This window comes from Semicossyphus pulcher, unplaced genomic scaffold, assembly GCF_022749685.1.
Source record: "Semicossyphus pulcher isolate SPU_LCO1_2020_fin unplaced genomic scaffold, fSemPul1.0.p SCAF_24, whole genome shotgun sequence".
NCBI classification, from domain to species: Eukaryota; Metazoa; Chordata; class Actinopteri; order Labriformes; family Labridae; genus Semicossyphus; species Semicossyphus pulcher.
The window spans coordinates 11,229,806-11,250,379 of NW_027211698.1; the positions used below are offsets into that span (position 1 = coordinate 11,229,806).

The following is a 20,574-nucleotide window of genomic DNA, read 5'->3' on the forward strand; positions in this document are numbered from 1 at the left end:
CCAGCTATTGTCAGCATTAAAAAGAGGGCACTTTCCTTCCCCGGAGACGACACTCACAACCATCTGTTGATGCTCCGACGTAAACCCATCGGCTCCTTTTTCCGCCAGGATTTATACCCTTTGATTTAATGAGGTGACCTGAGGCAGTAAAGACTCCCATCCCAACACTAGACAGCGCCTTGGGGATACATGCCCCATTATAAATTTAGATCAGCTCTTGTTTACCATTTTATGCAACAAGGTTGGTGCCTTGAATGCAGCACATGGTTTGCAACAAAATATAAGGGATACATTTAAAATAGGAACAACTTTTGTGTCCTTTCTCTAACCTTTATGTCTGTAAAACAGTATGTTTCTCTGATAGATAGTAACAGCCATGGAAACACCAGTTAGAGAAGTGTTGGTGTGAGTGGAAGGGTGGTGGTGTCATTTCAGTTATCATTTCACCATTTCCCGAGAAAATAAGCAACTGAAAGATGATTGTGATTAAAAATCAAGATGGATGTCAGTCAATATTTCAAGCTAAAGCAACACATTTAATATCTCATTAGCTACTGTTAGACTACAGCTAACTTCCTAGCTAACGTTACATTAGCTAGAGGTTAATTTTGTAGCTAAAATTTCATTAGCTATGAATTTATACCTTTGCTATTCTACTGTGTAACACTACCAAATGATAATTTTAGCCTAAAGCACCTTTTAGCTAACAGCAATATATCAGCTAGCATTCAGCTAAGAGATTATTAAATACAGAGATTAAATATAGAGATTATTAAAAGCAACATATTGAATAACTCATTAGCTACTGTTAGACTACAGCTAACTTCCTAGCTAACGTTTCATTAGCTAGCGTAATGCCTTTGCTATTCTACTGTGTAACACTACCAAATGATAATTTATGCTTTAAGCCACCTTTTAGCTAACAGCAATATCAGATAGTCCTTAGCTAAGTTTAGACAACAGATAAAGATAGCATTCAGCTAAGAGATTATTAAAAACAGATTAAATACAGAGATTATTGAAAGCAACATATTGAATAACTCATTAGCTACTGTTAGACTACAGCTAACTTCCTAGCTAACGTTACATTAGCTAGAGAGTAATTTTGTCGCTAAAATTTCATTAGCTATGAATGTATGCCTTTGCTATTCTACTGTGTAACACTACCAAATGATAATTATACCTTTTAGCTAACAGCAATATCAGCTAGTCCTTAGCTACGTTTAGACAACAGATAAAGATAGCATTTAGGTAAGAGATTATTAAATATGATGTTTTAGCTTGAACTATGTCCAGATTTCCATCCAGATTTTCATCGTTTATTGTCTCTTAAGTTGCTGATCAATTATAGCAGTAAAATGTCAGAGAATAATGATCATTTGGGGGATTCCCAGATCAAAAGCAAACAAAAAGGAAAATGGGAGGAAACCAAAGCAAGGAAAGGGAACAAAATGGGAAAAAGTGGAAGAGAAAATGTGTGAATGTCGTTTCCTACACTCCTGCCTGTTCCTCTCACTGCACTAGAGCTACACAGACAGAGGCTCTACACACTAGTACTCAAAGGGGTCATTCCTTTGAGAGGCTGGTTTCCATGGCAGGGTTGCTGTGGTGAGGGGGGCCCTTGAGGGTCCCAATGGGGCAGTATGCGCAATCAACATTTCAAAACAACACACACTGGACGGGCAGGAGGATACTTGTGAATGAAAAACCAACCACAGTGTAGTATGAGGGTACAACAAGCATTTTGTTGTATAACTACACCATTTTTTATGATTTATTTTTGATTATGTATTATCTTGCATTTGGAAATACACTAACAGTGTATATGAAACTATGGCTCCAACATCATACATGGAAAAGTTAAGGATATAGCTAAGACTGTTCCTTTAAATGGAACTGCTTTAACATTACGTTAGCAACCTAGTTAAGGATTAGGCTACATGGGTTTTGTTCAACTTGAGGTGAAAAAAATTCCGTGTTGCTTCAACCTTAGCATGCTATGAAGCAAACTCTACCTGTATGGCAGTGTAGTAAAGAGCTAAAGCCATGTTAGCAGCTGAGCAAGGCTTTACTAATTGCTAGATGCTAACGTGTGCAAGCTAGCATGTTTTTGTCAACACAGCAGGTAAATTAGCATCTTAGTTACGTGTGTTAGCATGCTAACATTCACAAATAAGCACTGACCACAAATTGGGGCTGATTGGAATTTTGTTGAAAGATATTTGTAACATTTAGATTTTATGGTTAGCCATGTTCTATCAGGTAAAAATGTGACTAATCACACAACTCTGCCAATGCTAAGTGTGCACCCTGAGTTTATTCGTGGGTTTTGCTCTGCATTACAGCTTTCATCTTCGTGTCTTATGTGTCAAGCGCTTGCTGGTAAGTCCCTCTTCAGACATTTTCAGAGGCGGTCACAGTAAAAACCCTTCCTGGAAGCAGGCCAGGAGGTCCTCTACACACACTCAGCTGCTGTGTTTCTGCAGTCCAGTTAAAAACAGACATGCAGGAACGTGATGTACCGTCAATGCATTCATGCTGTCCATCTGTTTCTACGTTTCACACTGGCTTTACAGAGCTGCTGTGTGTGGACTTCCTATGAATTTGGGGGTTTCCATTCATCCCGAATGTGGACCAGACACGCAGATGCGCACAGAAACAGAGATGGATCCTCACAAGCATCCATAAAAGTACCAAACAAATGCAGTTACACAGTTAAAGAGATGTTCTGGTTTCGTTTAGGAAGATTCAGACCCTAAGAGGCAATTCATCCTGAATCCTTAAGGACTTTATTCCAAGGAAAAACCCCTCTTCTTTAACGTATCAACTGGAAAACACACTCACATTGAGATGCAATTGCCGACAATTGTTCTCAGCATTGCAGAAACCTGATATAGAGTCTGTACGTTCAACAATACATGGATTTGAACAATGGCTCTCATTGATTCCTCCAGTCGGCAAAAGGATGGGGAGAAAACAAATCTAGCTGTTTAGCATGAACATCTGGAACCCATAAAAGCGCAGCGCTACATTGCCTAGCCGCTACGCTAGGCTAACAGAAGGTCCCTGGCTGATTCAGGAAGAAGCTAAGGCTCATTAGCGGTTTCTTGCCGCCGTTTGCCCATGTCAGGGTCCGACAAACCAGGCCAGTCTTCACTGAACTGCTGCCTCTAGTACATCATTTAGGCAACTGATAAGTCTTTAAATAGAACTGCCTTTGATTGACAAGTAAAAAAATACTTAAGCTATCAAGCTTCATGTATTTGTCATCATGTCAGTCTCCAGATTCCTAACACAGGACTACCCTGATTTGCGGCAATGGCTACCCCCCCCAAAAACACAATTACTTCTTTTAAACAGAACTTAAAATAAAAATAAAAATTTCTACACACTTTACAGCGCTAAATGGCTCACCTGGTACGCTAGGCTAACAGGAGGTCCCTGGCCCATTCAGGAAGAAAGCTAAGGCTCATTAGCGGTCTGACAAACCAAGCCAGTCTCCATTGAAATGCTGCTTCTAGTACATCCTTTAGGCTACTATTAAAATAGGCTTTTCAAGAACTCATGCTTGTTGGAAATAAAATGTAGCATGTTAAACAAACATCAAAACATATCAATTGTTTGTTGTACGTCAATAAAAACGCACTTAATTGAAATTTTCTTCACACTTTTAACTGTAAAGCCAATAAAACCCAGCCAAGTGTTTGCACTCTGCAAACATTAAACAGATGCAGGACGCAGCTGGCTGCATATAGAAACAGACACCGACGTAATGTAATCCAGAACATGTCAACAGCCCAGTTGCCTGCATTCTCGTACGCCAATTAGGGGTGTGAAACCACAAACAGCCATTTTAAAGCTGGGCTTTATGTCATAACTGTAAGATAGAGACTTCCTGTTTGAGCTCCGTGTGAACGTACAGCATATTTTTTTTTAAATCTTGGAATGTGCTGTTGGGCGCTTGTCCATGAAAACTTTATCTAAATAAAGAAAGCTTTCTAGAGACAGGAAATGGGTTCGAGGCAACGGAAAATATTAAAGATGCCAATATCTGAGGAAGTGTAAGAATGCACCGCATGAGTGTCCTCTCTGTCCAGGGGCATCTTCCGTGAGGAATGAAATGAGACACTGGCTGTCAGGGCTTGTTTAGGAGACTTTGTGCTAGTCAGCCGTAGCTGGAGCTCTGATTCATGGGTGAGAACGGTGGATGAATGGCTGAGAAGACACAGAGGAGGTCACACGAGGGATCTAAACACCAGATTATTAGTGTTTATCAAACCCAATAAACTCGACACCTGCGTTCTCAAATAATAAAGTCCATGAACACAACAAATCCGTCTGTAGTTTGGTTGTGTGCTTGGCACCTTATGCTCAATTTCACAGGTTTTCTTTTTAACAGCTGTTTCAACAACCTTTAAGAGCAAAACCTATGCAAAGTTTCCATCTAAATGTAGCGCATATTATAACCGAATTTACAGAAATCAAACATATTTCCATCCACCACTCTTCTGTTAATACGAGAAGTGTTGATACAAACACTTGGTTGTGCCAACTCTCTATTCGCATTGCATTCAACCACTGCAAAGTAAGACAAAGCGCATCTTACGGTGCAAAAATTGGAACTGCACCTGTTGAGTCTTCGACAAGAGCAACAGAGAAGATTTTAGCTGAATGCATAATCATCTTAATTATGGCGGCAACCAATGACTATTTTCATTATCAATGTATCTGCCAATGATTTGCAAATAAATTGATTCATCTTTTAGTCTATAAAAGGGATGGGAATCACAGGGTAACTCACGATACGCGATACGACAGGCGATAAACAATACGATACGCGATACACAATATGCGATACGATATGCAACACACAATACGATATGAGATACACAATTCAATTCGCGATGTGATACACAATGCGATACGCAAAACACGATACGATATGCGATATGATATGCGATGCACAATACGTTACGATACACGGCCCCCAATGATGATAGTATCGCGATTCTGCGATAATTGATATATTACAAGACAATCATATAATGATTCATGTCGATATATAATTAATTTAATTGGCCAACTAATTTCCGTTCATGCTACCCTCGTTAATGTCATAAGCACCAGGACAGGGAGTCATGATCACAGAGAAATCTGTTTCAAGCGCCGTATTGGCGATATATCGATATTTGGAGCCAGCTTATCGATAATTGTATTGCACGACTCAGGACGACAATATATTGCCTTATCGGTATTTTGTCCCACCCCTAATCTATAATGTGTCAAAACATTGTGAAAATAAGCTTATAAATAACTCCAAGAGCCTAAAGTGACGTCTTCAAATTGCTTCTTTTGTCCAACTGACAGCCCAAACACCAGACTCTTTATTAACTGTCAATACATGACCAAAGAGCAGCAAAACCTTTCATTTAAAAAGCTAGACTTAGCAATCGGTTGTTCTTCCTCTTTTCAAACACAAAGTTCCGAAATGCCCAAAAAACATTCAAGTATGCCAAGAAGCAGGGTGTTTGTTTGAGAGAGCACGTGTGTGCGCTCCCCATGCAAGTCAGTGGGCCGTTTGTTCCTGTGACGTATTTGAATTAGATTAGTTCCCTCTCACAGTCGGGACTTAATCGTGTGCTAAAGCACAGTTCTGCCAGCTCCCATTAGACACCTGTCGCGTTTAAGGAAGGGCAGCAGGGGCCGAAGAGGCATCCTGAGTCCTCCAACACCTGCGACTACACCTGCGTTCACCTATTTCGTGTACACTAACCTAGAATGCAAAAACAAATCACCACTTAAATACCTCCAAAACCCATTGAAGTAAACACGCTCCTCCACAAACAAGCAGAGAGTTGAACCAGTTTACATCCATTAAACAAACAAATCCAGAAACTGATCTCTACTCTAAACAATTCCTCAAAGATGGCATGTCTTAATTTCAGTGGAGCGCACAGTGGTTCTGTGGCTTTCGTGACTGCTCACCTAACCAGAATTGATGTTGGGAAATGTACTTAGCGTTCCCGCGTGGTGCAAAGGAGACGGATTGGGTTTCGTAGCGGTCGGAAAAGCAAGACGGGGCTCAACGTATGGCTCACAAACACAGACAGAGCGCACTAGAGTTACATTTTAGATTTAAATCAGTCTTCATAGCTTAAACACGCAGACACTAACCCGACCTGTTGTATCGTGATTAAGGTCACGTCAATTACTCCATCCACCAGTGATTACACTCAGCCCAATCTGGCCTTGTAGAGGCTTGTTCCTTGCAGGAGAAGTAGGTGAAACCTGACACACATCTTCGTCGTAATGCACTTTGTCAACCTCCATTTGGCTCGAGCCAAAAAACACATAATCTGCTTTGAAATGGGCGAAGGAGTTTCCACTTAACGCCATTTAAATGCATGTTTGGTCGGAGCTTTCTGCCCATTCTTTGCGCTTAATGTGAGGTTAATTGACATCCACTGACCTCTTAGATTTCAATCAATTTAAATCTTATTGAACAAGCAAATACGCTTTACTTTACTATGTCTCAGGTTACTTAACCTCAAACCAAGGCGGAAGTTGACTGCGAATCCATCAACACTGCAACACCTCAGAGTCAACATTTGACTGCACTCAAAATTCATCATCTGCATATTATTAAAGTGCTGTTTTTATAATATATATCCATACAACCAGGGTGTTACGGGACGGCAACAGGAATGTGCTAACACAAAAATGGAGCGCAGTTTCGTGGGAGCGTTAATTCCTTTTCATAAAGGAATGTTTTCACATCCAGACATGGGAAATCTACAGTTCCTGCTTCCCCCCGGCATGTTTCAGGGCTGGTGCGACACTGAAAGGGGGGGGCCTGTTTGGAGAGGATATCCATGCTTAATGAAAGTCTGGACATTTCATGATGACTTGAAATGAAAAACAGACATTTAAATTCCATTATCGCCTGCAGACATAAAGAATACAACAGAATGATGACGATCAATGTCACCAGATACCACATTGTGCTTAAGATGCAATGTGTTTTTGAACGTATGCACACCAAAGGCAAGTCATGCCTCCTTTTGCTGATGCAAGCTGGTAATAACCGCAAGGGCATCAGACAAGATGCCAACTACAAGCCGGGCTACTCCCATCTCCAACATCTATGAGCAAAAAAAAAAAAAAAAAATGCGCCAGAACATCTTTATGCGCCGAGATGACTCAAATAACCTGCACCTTTTCATGTTTAAGTCACCGCCTTTATTGACACCTTATGCTGCAGTGTAAAGCCGGGAGCAGCGCCGGTTTCAGCACCATACAGGCGTGGACAGGAACAAAAGGCGCAGGTTTCTGCAGCAGCACGAGCGTCGCATCAGGACGCAGCGGGTTGGCGCAAATTAAACACAATTTAACGCTTTTTTTCCCCTCACATGAACTTTATCTGTTTTGTAACCACGCATCTTCCTTGAATAGCGACATTGCATTACAAATCCTAAAACTGTGCAGATTGTGATACATCTAAAGCATTTCACATCCCTAAAATCACATAACTGCACATCCAACATGACGCGCTCGTGCACAAAAGCAACTGCAACATTAATTTACACTTTAACCTGTCTTTTCTTTACTTTTGCAGCTGCAAGTGTTCTTTTAAAAGCGCACAAACTCCACTTGCATGCCGGTTTGAGCGATCATAACGTCTCATTTCCCCGTAAATGATAAACAAAGAGCTCGAGCTCTTACCTGGAGCTTTAGGCTGCTGAGCGGCACTAATACCCTTGTGTGTGAAGGGAGCTGGAGTGACAATGAGAGCGGTACGGGGCCCTCTGATCCCTCCCATCGCAAATTAAGCTACCGTAAGTGCACCAGTAGAGGCGCAGGAGGATTCTGTGGCTGCATCATTCATGCAAGGAAATCCCTCCTTGTTATATGAAATTTGTGCAACAATTGCATGCAAAAACACACACATGTACACTGATATGAAGCTAGCAGGTGCAACGTGAGATGTCCAGGGTTTCTGCATTGTTATATTATTCTGAAAGGGGGGAGGAAGTCTGCGGTGGAAATGGTTGCAGAGCTGAAGAAGCACAGGGGTGTGGCTGTTGCTAAGGAAAGATGGAAAAGTAGGGGGGAGAGAGGGGAAGGGGATAGTGTGGATGTGATGCCAAGGGGAGAGAAGGAAAGGAGGGGCAGGGTAGAAGTTGCATCAGTGAGCAGTAGCTGCACTTCTATCCCCCCCCAGGTGAGGCGGGTGGTGGGGATGCTGTCTGCACCAGACGATCAGATTGGCATGCTGTGCTGTTTACAGGCACGTGCGCCAGATCCACAAGGGTGTAAATGCATGGTAATGCATTATAGAGATAATGGTGATCGTGCTGTGCCGTTTACTTTTAGAGAAACAGAAAGATTGATGCCTAAATATGTCAGAAAAAACAGAAGTTCTGGGTTAATAATTAGGTAATATGGTAATTAGCATCCCTAAAGTGCATGAGATGAGATGAAAACTTTGTAAAATATGCTTTTTATCATTCAGTCACATTCAACAGTCTGCTTTTGCCTTCTGCTGCAATGGAGTCAAAAGGAAGCATGGTCATTTGTCACTCCTCCACCAGCTTCCTTAATGCAACTGCTGCCATCTATTGGTGGGAAGTAGACACTGCACCGGGGATGCTTAAGCTGTTATATTCCTTACACCCTCTCCAAAACGTACCTCCAATACCAGTTCTCATCTGCAAATGTGGCGATTTTTCCAACATGTATAGCCTTGTATGTTAAGTATGGAAAAACAAAAGATACAACACAATCTGCTGTCAAAAACTTTTACTTTTTTGTTCATTTAAATGAGGCAATACTGACGTAACTGCTTAAAATCATAACTCAAGAATGCAGATATTTAATATTGTAAATATGAACACTGACCCATATTTATTTGATCACATTTTCAGTGAAATGAAGGCATGTGGGTGCGATAACTAAAACTATTTTGTCAGTAAATATCGTACACAAAGGCAATCAATAAACATTCTTTTACAATGAATCTGTTATTTTTCACTTCAGTATATACACACGCAACTAACACTACAGTGAGCTGCAAATGCACAGATCACACATATAAAAATAGGTCATTATTTTAGTGAAGTTATGAATGAAAAATTTGTTCAGGTTAAATGCGCCTTTGTTCGATCACTTTCTTACTCATTTGTCAACCTCCTTATTTCTCGTTTAAGCTCCTCTGTTACTGTTGCAGAACGGCTCCCCCTGGTGGCCACAAATAACAATTACATCATAATGCTTAATGCTAAAATGTAGGAGCATTAGCCACAATTAGCTACCAGAACAAGCATGGCTGTAGCTGCAAACCCCCCAGGTGTATTGTGTTGCATTAGAGTGCATTTTGTTCCTAACAAATTTACGTACTTAAAACCATTCTCAGACAATTTGCGTGCAAACCACCCAACTTTCCCAAGTGCTCCTCCACCGTTAAAGCACCTTAATGTCTCACTTCTGGCTGACGATGGTGCGTGCGATGAGCTCTTTCATGATCTCGTTGGTGCCTCCGTAGATGGGCTGAATACGGGAGTCGACAAAGGCCCTGAGGAGACGGAAAAACAAGTTTGGGGACTTGTTAATGTGCTGGAATAACAAGAACAACCTTTCTTTACAGCGGGAATGCGCACTTACTTTGCAATGGGGTATTCCCACATGTAGCCCCACCCACCATGGAGCTGCAGGCACTGAGTGGCCACCTTGTTCTGGAGTTCAGATGCCCTGGACAACATAAAAAGATATTAGCAACAAAAGCAACTTGGCGAGCTTTGAGGTATGACGCTGGTAAGACAGATCCTCACCAGTACTTGCCCATGGACGCCGTGGAGGGATCCAGGCGCTTCTCAGCGTGGAGCTGGAGGCAGTTGTCGATGAAGGATCGGCCCACGCAGATCTCAGTCTTCAGCTCGGCCAGCTTGTGCTGCACAGTCTGCGAGGACAAAATTAGACGCAAAATGTATTCTCCTGAAGAAAAACTCTCATTCCAACGCCAGCAACACATTAGCGGGAAAGAAGAACACAGCATGGATTGACTAAACACCTTATGAAAGCCTTGTAATACAGACCTGAAGGTGAGCGATGGTCTTGCCGAAAGCCTTCCGCTGCATCACGTAGTTCCTGGTTTCCTCGAACATGAACTCAGCGCTCGCTATGGCCATGTCAGCAATCAACAGACGCTCCTACAGCAGAAAATAATGGACCATCAAGTTAGTATTTTGCCTCTATTTCGGGGGCTTAGTTTTGAAACTACAGTTCCCATGAGTTGGAAGATTGAGGGATGTAAACAGGACTCTTTTCACCTGAGGAAGTTCCTTCATCAGGTAGAAGAAACCCTTGTTGAGTTCCCCCAAGAGGGCGCTAGCCGGAAGCCGCACATCCTCAAAAAACAGCTCAGCTGTATCCTGTGAAAGAAGAAGAAAAATTGTCAGACCAAATAATAAAAGTATCCTGACGTCAAACCTTCAGCAGAAGTTTGAGTACAGGTCTGATACCTGCGCCTTCAGCCCGATCTTCTCCAGCTTGCGCCCCTTCTGGAAGCCCTTCATGCCGTCCTCCACCAGGAACAGACTGATGCCGTGCGCTGCCGTCTTCGCCTCGCGGTTCGTCACAGCGACCACCACCACCAGGTCGGCCATCCACCCGTTTGTGATGAACACCTGGACAGGAAGACGAGTTCAAGCTAACGCTCGGATCAAATACAATATCTGTTTGCCGTCTTTGACTCAGTACCTTGTTGCCGTTAAGGATCCAGTCGCTGCCATCCTTTTTGGCGTTCGTCCTCACGCCTTGAAGATCACTGAAAAAAAGAAGCGGACGCGTCATCAAAGCAACATGCTTTCATTGGATTCTTCGATGTTACATAACCGCTCGAGTCCTGACCTGCCTGCTCCGGGCTCAGTCATCGCAATAGCGCCGATGCATTTCCCAGCAGCCATCTCAGGAATGAAGCGATCGATCTGCTCTTTGCTGCCGTAGTTGATGATGTAAGGCATGACGATTTCAGAGTGCAGCGCGAAGCCCGGGCCTGAGCAGTTGGAGTACATCCTGGAGGAAGAACAAAACCCCATTTAAAAAAAGCCTGTTTTAAGAGTTTGATCTAAGACGTGACTGAAGTACTCACTGCTCCTCCCATGTGACGGCGGCAGAGAACAGGTCTCCTCCAATTCCGCCGTGGTGCTCTGGTATCAAAACTCCCAGCATGCCTTGCTCGCCAGCTTTCTCCCACAACTCCCTGCTCACCTGACCCGCCTTCTCCCACCTGAAGCGAGGGGAAAAGGGACAGCAGTGAGGCATGAAAAAGATTGAAAAACAAGGTTTAATAAGGAGTCCACTTATGATCCACCTACTCCTTGTGATGTGGAATCACTTCCTCTTGATAGAAGCGCCGCACACTTTCTCTGAAGAGATCGTGGTCCTCGTTGAAGATCCGACGGGTCCCGATGTCCATCAGGGACTTGGCGCTGGAGGTCTCTAGGCGTGTAGATGGGACAGGCTGTCCAAGCGACTGGGCCTGACTGTGCTGTAGCCTGAGAGGAAAAACAGACATTTAATCTTGAAAGCTAGCAGGTGGCTAATTTAAAGAAGCTAACATGAGCATATGTTTATTGTGTTGTGTTGGATTATAATGTTAGTAAGATTTCTGTCATAAAAAGGTGACTGTGTTTGCTCTAACCTCGAAAATCTAAAAAGGTAATAAATTAAAGTACATGTTTAGTAAATATCTTAAAGAAGCGGTACGTTGACATTATTATTTTTAAATAATAAATTAAAGGAAATTGTAACATAATAACGCTAAGACTACTTTTACTTTATTGTAAGCGTTTTAGTTCATTTCTGGATATGAGTTTTTCAAATGAAAACTCCGTCTATTTTACAAGTTCCATGTCATAGGTATCATAGACTGTCATAGGTAGAAAGTGTGTCAAAGGTCGACGAGGGTACGTCAATCACAGCACAAAAGAAAGGTCCTTCTTTTCAAGACAACCCTACAGTAGCCTATTAAGCATTCACATAACTACTTAAACAAAAAGTAACGTTAGGAACTTGGCATGAAAATATAATTTCGATGCTATTTCTGTGGCGTTTGTCCATTTTATTTTAAGAAAACAGGACTTGAAAATGACATTAAACATTCATAATTTAGGCTGTATCTCACCTTGCAGCAGCCGCAGAGAGCGTCTGTCCTCGCCCGAAGACATTTCTCAGCCCCAAAAGACCCGTTTTAATCATTTTCCGACCGAACAGCGTCAACAAACTAACAAGGGTAAAGATTCAAGCAAACAAGACACAGATCGTCTGAGTAAAAGAAACGTCGAGACAGATCACGTCACGTCAGTTTCTGGGTCCTCTTCTGATATGGAGCAGGATGGAAGCATACGCTTGCATAGATGGAAATACTCAATTAAAGTATAAATACCTCTAAGTTCTAGTTTTTAAACGTACTGAGTAACATTTCACCACCGTATACGGCAAGTTTTCCCACTTTAAGAGATTTAGGTTTTCTCCGCGACAAAAGCAGCAGAGTAAGACTCCCTGTATTTTTTTCTCTCTCAGCGCAGACAGATTTCTTCTTCTCCGAATCTCCGTAGATCTTTCCTCGCTCAACTCTGACACCTGTTGGTAGGGAAACGATTGTTGCATACATACGCGAAATAATAATACAATAAATGTATTTTAAGCGCTGTCCCTTTTCAGATAAGCGTTAATAAAAGTGTACATTTAAAATAATCACGTATCTATATGGAACAAAAAAAGGAAATGCCGCTAGCTTGTATCCAGCAGCATAAGAGAAATATGGGAAACACGAGACTAAAACGTCCTAGATTCGCATGTATAAATAACAATATAATTTTGTTTGTGCAGAAATTAATCAATATTTTATCAGGGAAATTTAAGAGACACTGCATTATGTATGTATCACAATGCATGATGGTAAATCCTTGGCTGTACTCGAAAGTAACACAAGCCGTTTAAACGTCTGTTCACTACCTCATTTAACCACAAGGGGGCAGACTTTGTCAACGTCACAAAATCACTGAATACGAAAATATTAATTTTTTTCTGCAGCTCTATCAAGACTAAATTTCACACCTTAAAGCTAGCCTGTGTAACTTTTGCTGAGGAGCAGCCATCTTGGATACATGTGCAATTACAGAGGGATAAACACTACTAAAGTATTGTGTCATTTTGAACACATGTAAGTCCATCAATGTTAATCCAAATTCTATAGCTGTACATGGTGTTTCCACCACAACTACATGTAGATCCATTCAATATTAATCTCTTTGCATTACTGTATTGCTTACAGCTTACAGAAACACCTGGCTTTATATGTCTATGTACACTTAGCCTACGCCTACTTATATGAACAAAATAGTAGGTTTATTTATACCTACGGACACAGTAGGTGCACACTTACAAGGAATTTGACTCCGGTTTTAAGCAGGTTGGAGTCAAATTTCTTGTATGTGTGCATACACTTGGCTAATATAGCTGATTCTGAGTTAATGCTCATGAATTCATCTGTTAATTTCTAAGAGAATTGATGTTTTATTTTGGCTTTCAAAAGTTACCTGGTCACGCTTTTATTTTGAAATATTTTGAACGTTTTATATTGTGTGTGAACAATGAGAGATCAAGAACCAACCCAGGTGGGATGTACGTTGGAAAAGTTTATTCTGACATGAACAGAGTGACAATAAATAAAACTTTTCAGGGAAGTGGGAGACGTTTGGCGGTCTATCCACAACCTTTCTCCAGCACCTTTGGCATTGCTGGGCCAGTGATGGCGTGACTGAATGAGGTGGCGGTGGGAAGGTTAGGGATCTACCCTCACTTGATGAGCGGTCACCCCTTCTCCCCCGTTCCTCACCCCATGCGGCAAGTGGAGACGTGCCCCGGGTGGAGTAGAGGCCGAGTGATGGGGGTCTACAATGGAGAGTTGATGGCGATGTCCCGAGTTAGAGGAGGGTTTGAGACGAAATGGAAAGGAAAACAAAATAAAACAACAAGATGGGTTTGCGTCAACATCCCTTGTACATAGTCCTTGTCTTTCCTTGGTTGGTCTTTGACACAGTGTAGATGTCCTGAACACTGTCGGGCTGTCTGTAGGTGAGCTACAGTTTCTTCAGCACTCCTACTGCTGGCCTCTTAAACAGACATGATGTGCTTGACGAAAGCTGAAGAAAGAAACCCAAATGTTAAAACATTAGCACGACTTATTTGTGAAAAGGAAAAGAAAGGCATGCTGGGAAATAAAAGCTTACCCTCATAGTGCACACTGCCGTTCTCGTCCTCCTGGCCGGCCATGAGGGCCTCAATCTCGGGCTCGGTCATCTTCTCTCCTGTGGATTTACAAGCATCCGTGTCAGGAGTCTGTTCCGCCCACATGCTAGCATACTGTGCGAGCTAAGCAATCTATATTTGTGCGCTTCTATATTTGGGGAAGGTGACTTGAGACTCACCCAGGGTGGACAGCACGATACGCAGCTCAGCGCCCATGACTGTGCCGTTGCCCTCCTTGTCGAAGACGCGCAGACCCTCAACGTAGTCATCGTAGCTACCCTTGGGGACTGCGTCGACTTCCTTCAGCATTGGCAAGAAAGCGTCGAAGTTGATTCTCTTGTTGGCCATGTCTGTATGACAAATGTCACATGGAGGACAGCGTTATAACACATGCTTTCATCTTAGAGCAACAAAACCCCAATAAACAGAGTGTTTAGCTTTCTGTCGATGTTTTGGGGTCAAAGAAAGGCCAGTGTAAGTAAGTTTAACAAGAAAGTACACCTAAAGTTCTTGCTAACAAAACCAAGCTTAGTGTGCTAGCAAACATTAGCTTGAAAGTTCTCAGAGCTTTCATCTTTATTTTACAAAAGTCTGAAGAAGTTGAAGACTATTTTGGGGTCATAGAAAAACCATTTTGACCAACTTTTACCAGAAAGTAAACTTAAGGTTCTTGCTAATTTAACCTTGCCTGGTCTGCTAGCAAACATTAGCTTGAAAGGTCTCAGATTAAAGGACTTTTTCCTAATGCTAATGTTTTAGCTTTCATTATCTTATGGAAGTCTAAATGCTTTGAAGCTAGACTATTTTCTGTCAATGTTTTGGCTGTCATAGAAAGTACATTCTTGCTAATACAAACTAGCTTGTTCTGCTAGCAAACATTAGCTTGAGAGTTCTCTGACTTGAGGACTCTATTTTGCACGGCTATGTTTCAGGAATGATCTCTATCTCATGTAAGTGTTGTAAATTTGAGGCTAGACTGTTTGGGGTCATAGAAAGACCATTTCGACCAACTTATACCAGGAAGTAGCTAAAGTTTCTTGCTAATACAACCTAGCTTTGTTTGGTAGCAAAACGAAAAATAAGCTAACTTAAGGAGTCTTCTCCTGTGGTACTATGTTTCAGCATTTATCTTAATTAATTAGTCCTGATACTTCAAAGCTAGATTGTTTTCTGTCAATGTTTTTGGGTCAAAGAATTATTCAACCTTGCTTGGTCTGCTAGCAAACATTAGCTTGAAAGTTTTCAGAATTAAGGACTCTTTCCGAATGCTACTAGCACTACTAGCAGTTATTATCTCATAATAGTGTAGCTTTGTCTTTGTTTCGTCTGCATTTGGGTCCTACCATCAGCATTTGGGTTGCCCAGAATCTTTGCAACGTCCTTGTTGGTTGGGTTCTGGCCCAGAGCACGCATGATGTCAGCCACCTGGTTGAAGGCCACCTGGCTGTCACCAACTCTGTCAAAGAGACCGAAAGCCTCCTTGAAGTCTGGTCGGGAGGGGAATCAAAAGAAAACTTTATTAGTTACATGTACTGACACAAAAAATACATGACTGTGTATCAAAGCAAATGGTAAAAGACATCTCAAGGGCATTGGACATGTAAAGAATCCCTTTTGCGATGCCATCAAAAAGCTATATTTGCTACATCTGGTATGTCTGGTTTGGGTGTTAGAGTCAGGGATCTTAGTCAGCTCAGGCAGCTATGTGCAGCAGGATCAAAGACAGCATACTCCTGTCATTGTTCCAGGCTCACTGGGTGTGACAGCTGAACCCAAGCAGCAGAAATGAGGAAGGCAGCAACTGGGGCCTGAACAAGGGTCTGTGAATCGAACCCCAGAGCCGACTCAAAGTGACCTTTTTGATGGATTAATGCTCCTGTGCTGCTTCTGAACAGCAGGTGCAGCTGTGCCACCAGCACCCACCCCCTCCTCCCCTTCTAACCCCTCCCCATTCCTGCCCTCCACTTGCATTGCGGAGGAATTTAAGGCGACTTTGGGAGTAAACCGATACCCCCACGGTGGAGTAACCCCTGCCATATAGAGGCATGGCCCCACGGCCATGCTCGAGTAGAACATGAGATTGCTGACTGCGACGTAATCAAACCCTTATCTCGCGTGGTAGCATGTCACCGACTCGTGGGAGAACTTTAAGCGAATGTGCAGAAATGGCACTTTTCAATTTGGGTGCATTTATAGCCAAATTTAACGCGAATTTGCACAAAACGAACTTAGTTGGAAGAACTTTTGAGGCTTTTCCCTGCAACTCAAAGACGCCCAAATGGGAAATCTCAAACTATACCACTTCTTAATGATGTGTAAAACCAGAACAAAGGAAAATACCCAATTAAACCAATCAAAATTGGGTATACCCATTGGGAGACCCCAAACAAATGCCTTCCACCAAACACAAGGTACTTTCATAGAGGACACGTCTTTCAGCACCCAACAAAAGGATTGGCGATGCTGCTAATGGATTGCAGTTTGGATTCCTTCTGTAAGAGGGCACATCTTAAACCTTGACCTGGCAATTTACACCTCTGCTGTGCAAGGGCCACTGTGGGTTGCAAGACAAGGCTAGGTCGGCTTAGAATAGACATGTCTCAAATCCTCCTCGACAGCTGCACAAGTCCGTGGCACGGCATGTCCGACACGCTGGATCTTGAGCTTGGTGCTTTCTTCATCCCTACGACCTTTTAGCAGCTAATTTGGACTAAAGGTTTAACTCCGGAACTACTCTTTGAGTATCACAAAAATGACAGATGACAGGCGGAAGATTTGGAAGGCATGCTGCGTCTCCTGCTGCAAGTAAATGTCACGGCGCATGATGGCAAAAGAGCGGGATTCTTCACATGCCAAGAAATTTGGAAGGGATTAGGATGAATCTCGCTGTTCCTTCACTTACCCTCAATCTGGTCCGGTGTGAACTCAGTCTGTCACATGGAAATACACAGAAACGCACGTGTAGACGAACAGAATGGAACATTTACGCACACACAAACACACGAAACACAGAGAAAATGGTTTATGAGTAAAGATATCGCTCAAAATACGGATTATGCAAGAATTATTGCCCAAAACTGCACTAAACACGTGATTTTTGGTAAAATTATAGACGAATTCCTCTTAATTATTCAATATAAGTCTAAGCAGATACCAATTATACAAATATGGTTTATTTTAAGGCAGTAGCTCTTGGCCAAGGTAGCAACTTTTAAGCTTCATTTTCTTTATAAACTGTTTCAGAAGAGTATCAAAAGTCTTGATTTCTCGTTCCTAGCTTGATTTCAGCGATACAAATACAGTTTGGGGCAATTTTGGAGAGATAAATCCAAACTCATGCCACAAACATCGTCCCTGGGTGCCAAAAAAAGTAACTCCACTGGTACCGCCCCCCCCAAAAGGTCCAAAAACACAACTTTGTACACACCATGTTGAAGAGTTGGAGCTGGAGGAAAGTAAGGAGAAGAGAAGCTGGACTCCCGAGACAGAGTGGTCCTGAGCCATCGTCCAAGCCGCCCTCTTATGTATCACGGGGGCGTGATGTCACGTATGCTAATGCGGCGGATCAGATGACACGTTGGAACATCTTTAACTTTCTTAGGGCAAACGGAAAGGAGAGCTGCGCTCTCTCAGAGCTGTGGGAGTAGGCCTTTAGAAGGGGACGGGGCTAAATTTAGAAGGAGGAATAACTGTGTCAAGACTCTGTTCCCAATCTTGAGTCACGAGACAAAGTTTGCCAGATAATTTCTGCAGAAAAAATGCTTTAATTTACTTAAAATTAAGTTTCTCTTTTGGAAAGAGATAGAGCAATGAACTGTCGGTGAAAATGCAGAAACTCAGCTTCCTAGTGGCCCACATGAGAGGGGCTCCGAGCGCAGAGAGATCATTTACAAGGCGGTATTTTTAAACCCCGCTCCTCCTCTTATGGTTAAATAACAGCAGGGCAAAAAGTGTTTGAAAACTTGGGTCCAATCAGGCAGGTGTTCAAAGACTCAGTAGTTTACTTGAAAGGTGGATCTGATCACTTTTCAATGGACAGCTCCTAAAAACTTAGAGTGATAGATGAACCTGTCCTGGATGTATCCCAAAGGCAACTGGATGGACATAAAATTGCACATGAGTGAGTTTCTAAAACGATCATAATAGTTTAAGTTACCCAGAAGTAAAGACTTGTTGCATCATTCGCGGAGGTTTAATTGAAGTGTGCACAGATCACAGACGGATCAGAGCTCTCCATGGTGCTGATAGCAATATGAAAAAGGAAGGTATGAATGCAGTACAGGCAGAAAACTTTTGCTTTAATAGAAACTCACAAGGGTACAGTTCTGATTGGTTTTGTGTTGAAATGACTGCATGCAAAAACAGGAGAAATTACACAAATTTTTCACACTTTTATTGATTATTTTGACTCAAACATGGAAACACATTGATTAAAGCTCCTGTGAGGAGTTTTTCGCTGGACTGAAATCATTCTGATGACTCTATATGACCTACAAAAGCAAACCAGACCATCACCGACATTGATTATTTCTTTAAATTTATTTTTAATGCCTGAAACCGCTGGGGACGGGGCATAGGCGTCAGACGAACGATTAACTGCACGCTGCCTTTGTTCACATTTTCCAGAGCAAATATTTAAAATGAGTGACTGTTAATCTCGAAGATCTGTTCTCGTTGGCGATAAACGGTAATTGCGGGAGCACACTTCCCAGATATCCAGACAGTGTCGCATGTGTGACGTCCACGGCTGGCTCCGGTTGTAACTCTTCTAAATCTGAGCGTCCAATTTGTTTCCTTTTCTTTGGATTTTCACTTCTTGTTGAAGTTGTATCTGTAGTCATCCATCTTTTCTTTGTTTGTTCAGCCATAGTAGATTACGTTTTACTCGCAACACTTGCAGAGAGCGGAAAAGCAGCCGCTTAGCTCCGCCTACCCTCCCCGGCAGACCGACCACTGCTGGGTGATGGAGCATGTACAGGACAAAATCAGCAAAGAGATAAGAGGTACGGATTTGTCCACAGGGGGCGCCAAAATCAAGAGTACTGCTGTTTAATTTTTATTACTAAAGCAGCAGAATTCGTTGAAGAATTTATCTATTGTATTAAAACGTAGTTTTTCATGGATATTTGGAAGATAAATGTTATAAACTGACACATTATATTGTCATACTGGCCTCCAGCTTGACATTATTTCCTCATAAATAGTAAATATCGTATTTTTTTGTGAATAATTTCTATGCTGTCCAATTCCACTGACGGTCTAATCGCTCTGTGGTCCCTTTGTTTTGGTATAATTGTTTGAAAATGATGAATAAGCGCATTAAAATGATGTATGACCTAATAGACTCATAACCCGGCCACTGACTCCCTGTAATTTGCTTAGTCTTGTGCAGCATTTTCCAGTGTCTCATATGAACCACATATTTTTTTAGGAATGCAAATCTTTAAACCTGTTAAACCTGTTTATACAGCTAAAAAAAAAATTGTGGTAAAGTTTGCTCAAAATGAGCCACAGCTGGGCGGAAGATCGAAGACAGATCCACACCGACACCGTGTGCAGGATTAGATAATTCACTTCTATATGACTAGCTGCTGCCGTCCGAGCCTCTAACTTGTCATCAACTTTGCGACACCGAGCGTTCATGTCCCACCGGTATCAAGCAAAGAAGCAAAGAGCTGGAGGACATTTGTGAGACGGGAGCTCCTACCCCGGCGTACATGAGCTCTATTTTTACCCCCATTCCTCCCCGAGGTGTTCGGTTTCTCCTGCAGGGTGTGGAAAATGAGCGCTTCTCAAGACTGTCCAAGCTACAGTATCACGACCCCCCTGCCCACCCCCTCTGTGGAGTGAGCAAACCAAGACCTCCAGCTGGCGTCATGTCAAAAAGAAGCTTGGGCCAGGGGGGCTTAAAAAAGAGCGGTGGCATTGTGTCGCCGCTTGGTTTTCAGGGGGGTTACGTGAGCCTTATTTGGAATCGAGACTTGAGCGGTTGAGCCAAGTGGCCCGTGGAGGACTGGACGGAGGATTTTAGACACTTGGTGGTGTAATATCTGGATTAGCTTGCAAGATAGAGACATTTTTTATCCTCTCTTCATCCTAATTTGCACATAATTTGTCAATAAAGTGACCATTTACTCTTTTGTCACCGACCAAATGTCTTAAATCTGCCCAGTGGAAGTCACACATCCATCCACAAGTTGCCTGATCTCTGCTGCCCCCTTGTGGCTAATCTGTGTAACTGCAAAATAACACCAGAACAAGCTC

The 20,574-nt window shown here is 42.4% G+C and overlaps 3 protein-coding genes across 6 annotated transcripts in view; all 3 read right to left on the reverse strand.

Moving 5' to 3' along the window:
• Positions 1-7,762, reverse strand: part of LOC138603306 (microtubule-associated protein 2-like) — a 62,002-nt gene extending 54,240 nt beyond the window's left edge. For all 4 annotated transcript variants that reach the window (XM_069675002.1, XM_069675004.1, XM_069675003.1 and 1 more), the window contains exon 1: positions 7,723-7,762. The gene's annotated coding sequence lies outside the window, so the exon portion shown is untranslated. The remainder of the gene's footprint in view (positions 1-7,722) is intronic.
• A 1,022-nt stretch (positions 7,763-8,784) lies between these two features.
• On the reverse strand, positions 8,785-12,301 carry acadl (acyl-CoA dehydrogenase long chain). Its single transcript, XM_069675340.1, has 11 exons — positions 12,182-12,301; positions 11,373-11,552; positions 11,147-11,284; positions 10,906-11,070; positions 10,756-10,822; positions 10,518-10,682; positions 10,326-10,427; positions 10,092-10,205; positions 9,828-9,955; positions 9,661-9,747; positions 8,785-9,571 (listed from the first exon to the last, which is right to left on the reverse strand). Exons 1-11 carry the CDS (start codon positions 12,253-12,255, stop codon positions 9,478-9,480), a joined length of 1,314 nt encoding a protein of 437 aa, XP_069531441.1. The 5' UTR covers positions 12,256-12,301; the 3' UTR covers positions 8,785-9,477.
• A 1,376-nt stretch (positions 12,302-13,677) lies between these two features.
• Positions 13,678-17,829, reverse strand: mylz3 (myosin, light polypeptide 3, skeletal muscle). Its single transcript, XM_069674974.1, has 6 exons — positions 17,738-17,829; positions 17,213-17,240; positions 15,654-15,797; positions 14,490-14,660; positions 14,292-14,369; positions 13,678-14,204 (listed from the first exon to the last, which is right to left on the reverse strand). Exons 1-6 carry the CDS (start codon positions 17,738-17,740, stop codon positions 14,176-14,178), a joined length of 453 nt encoding a protein of 150 aa, XP_069531075.1. The 5' UTR covers positions 17,741-17,829; the 3' UTR covers positions 13,678-14,175.
• Positions 17,830-20,574: the final 2,745 nt, after the last annotated feature.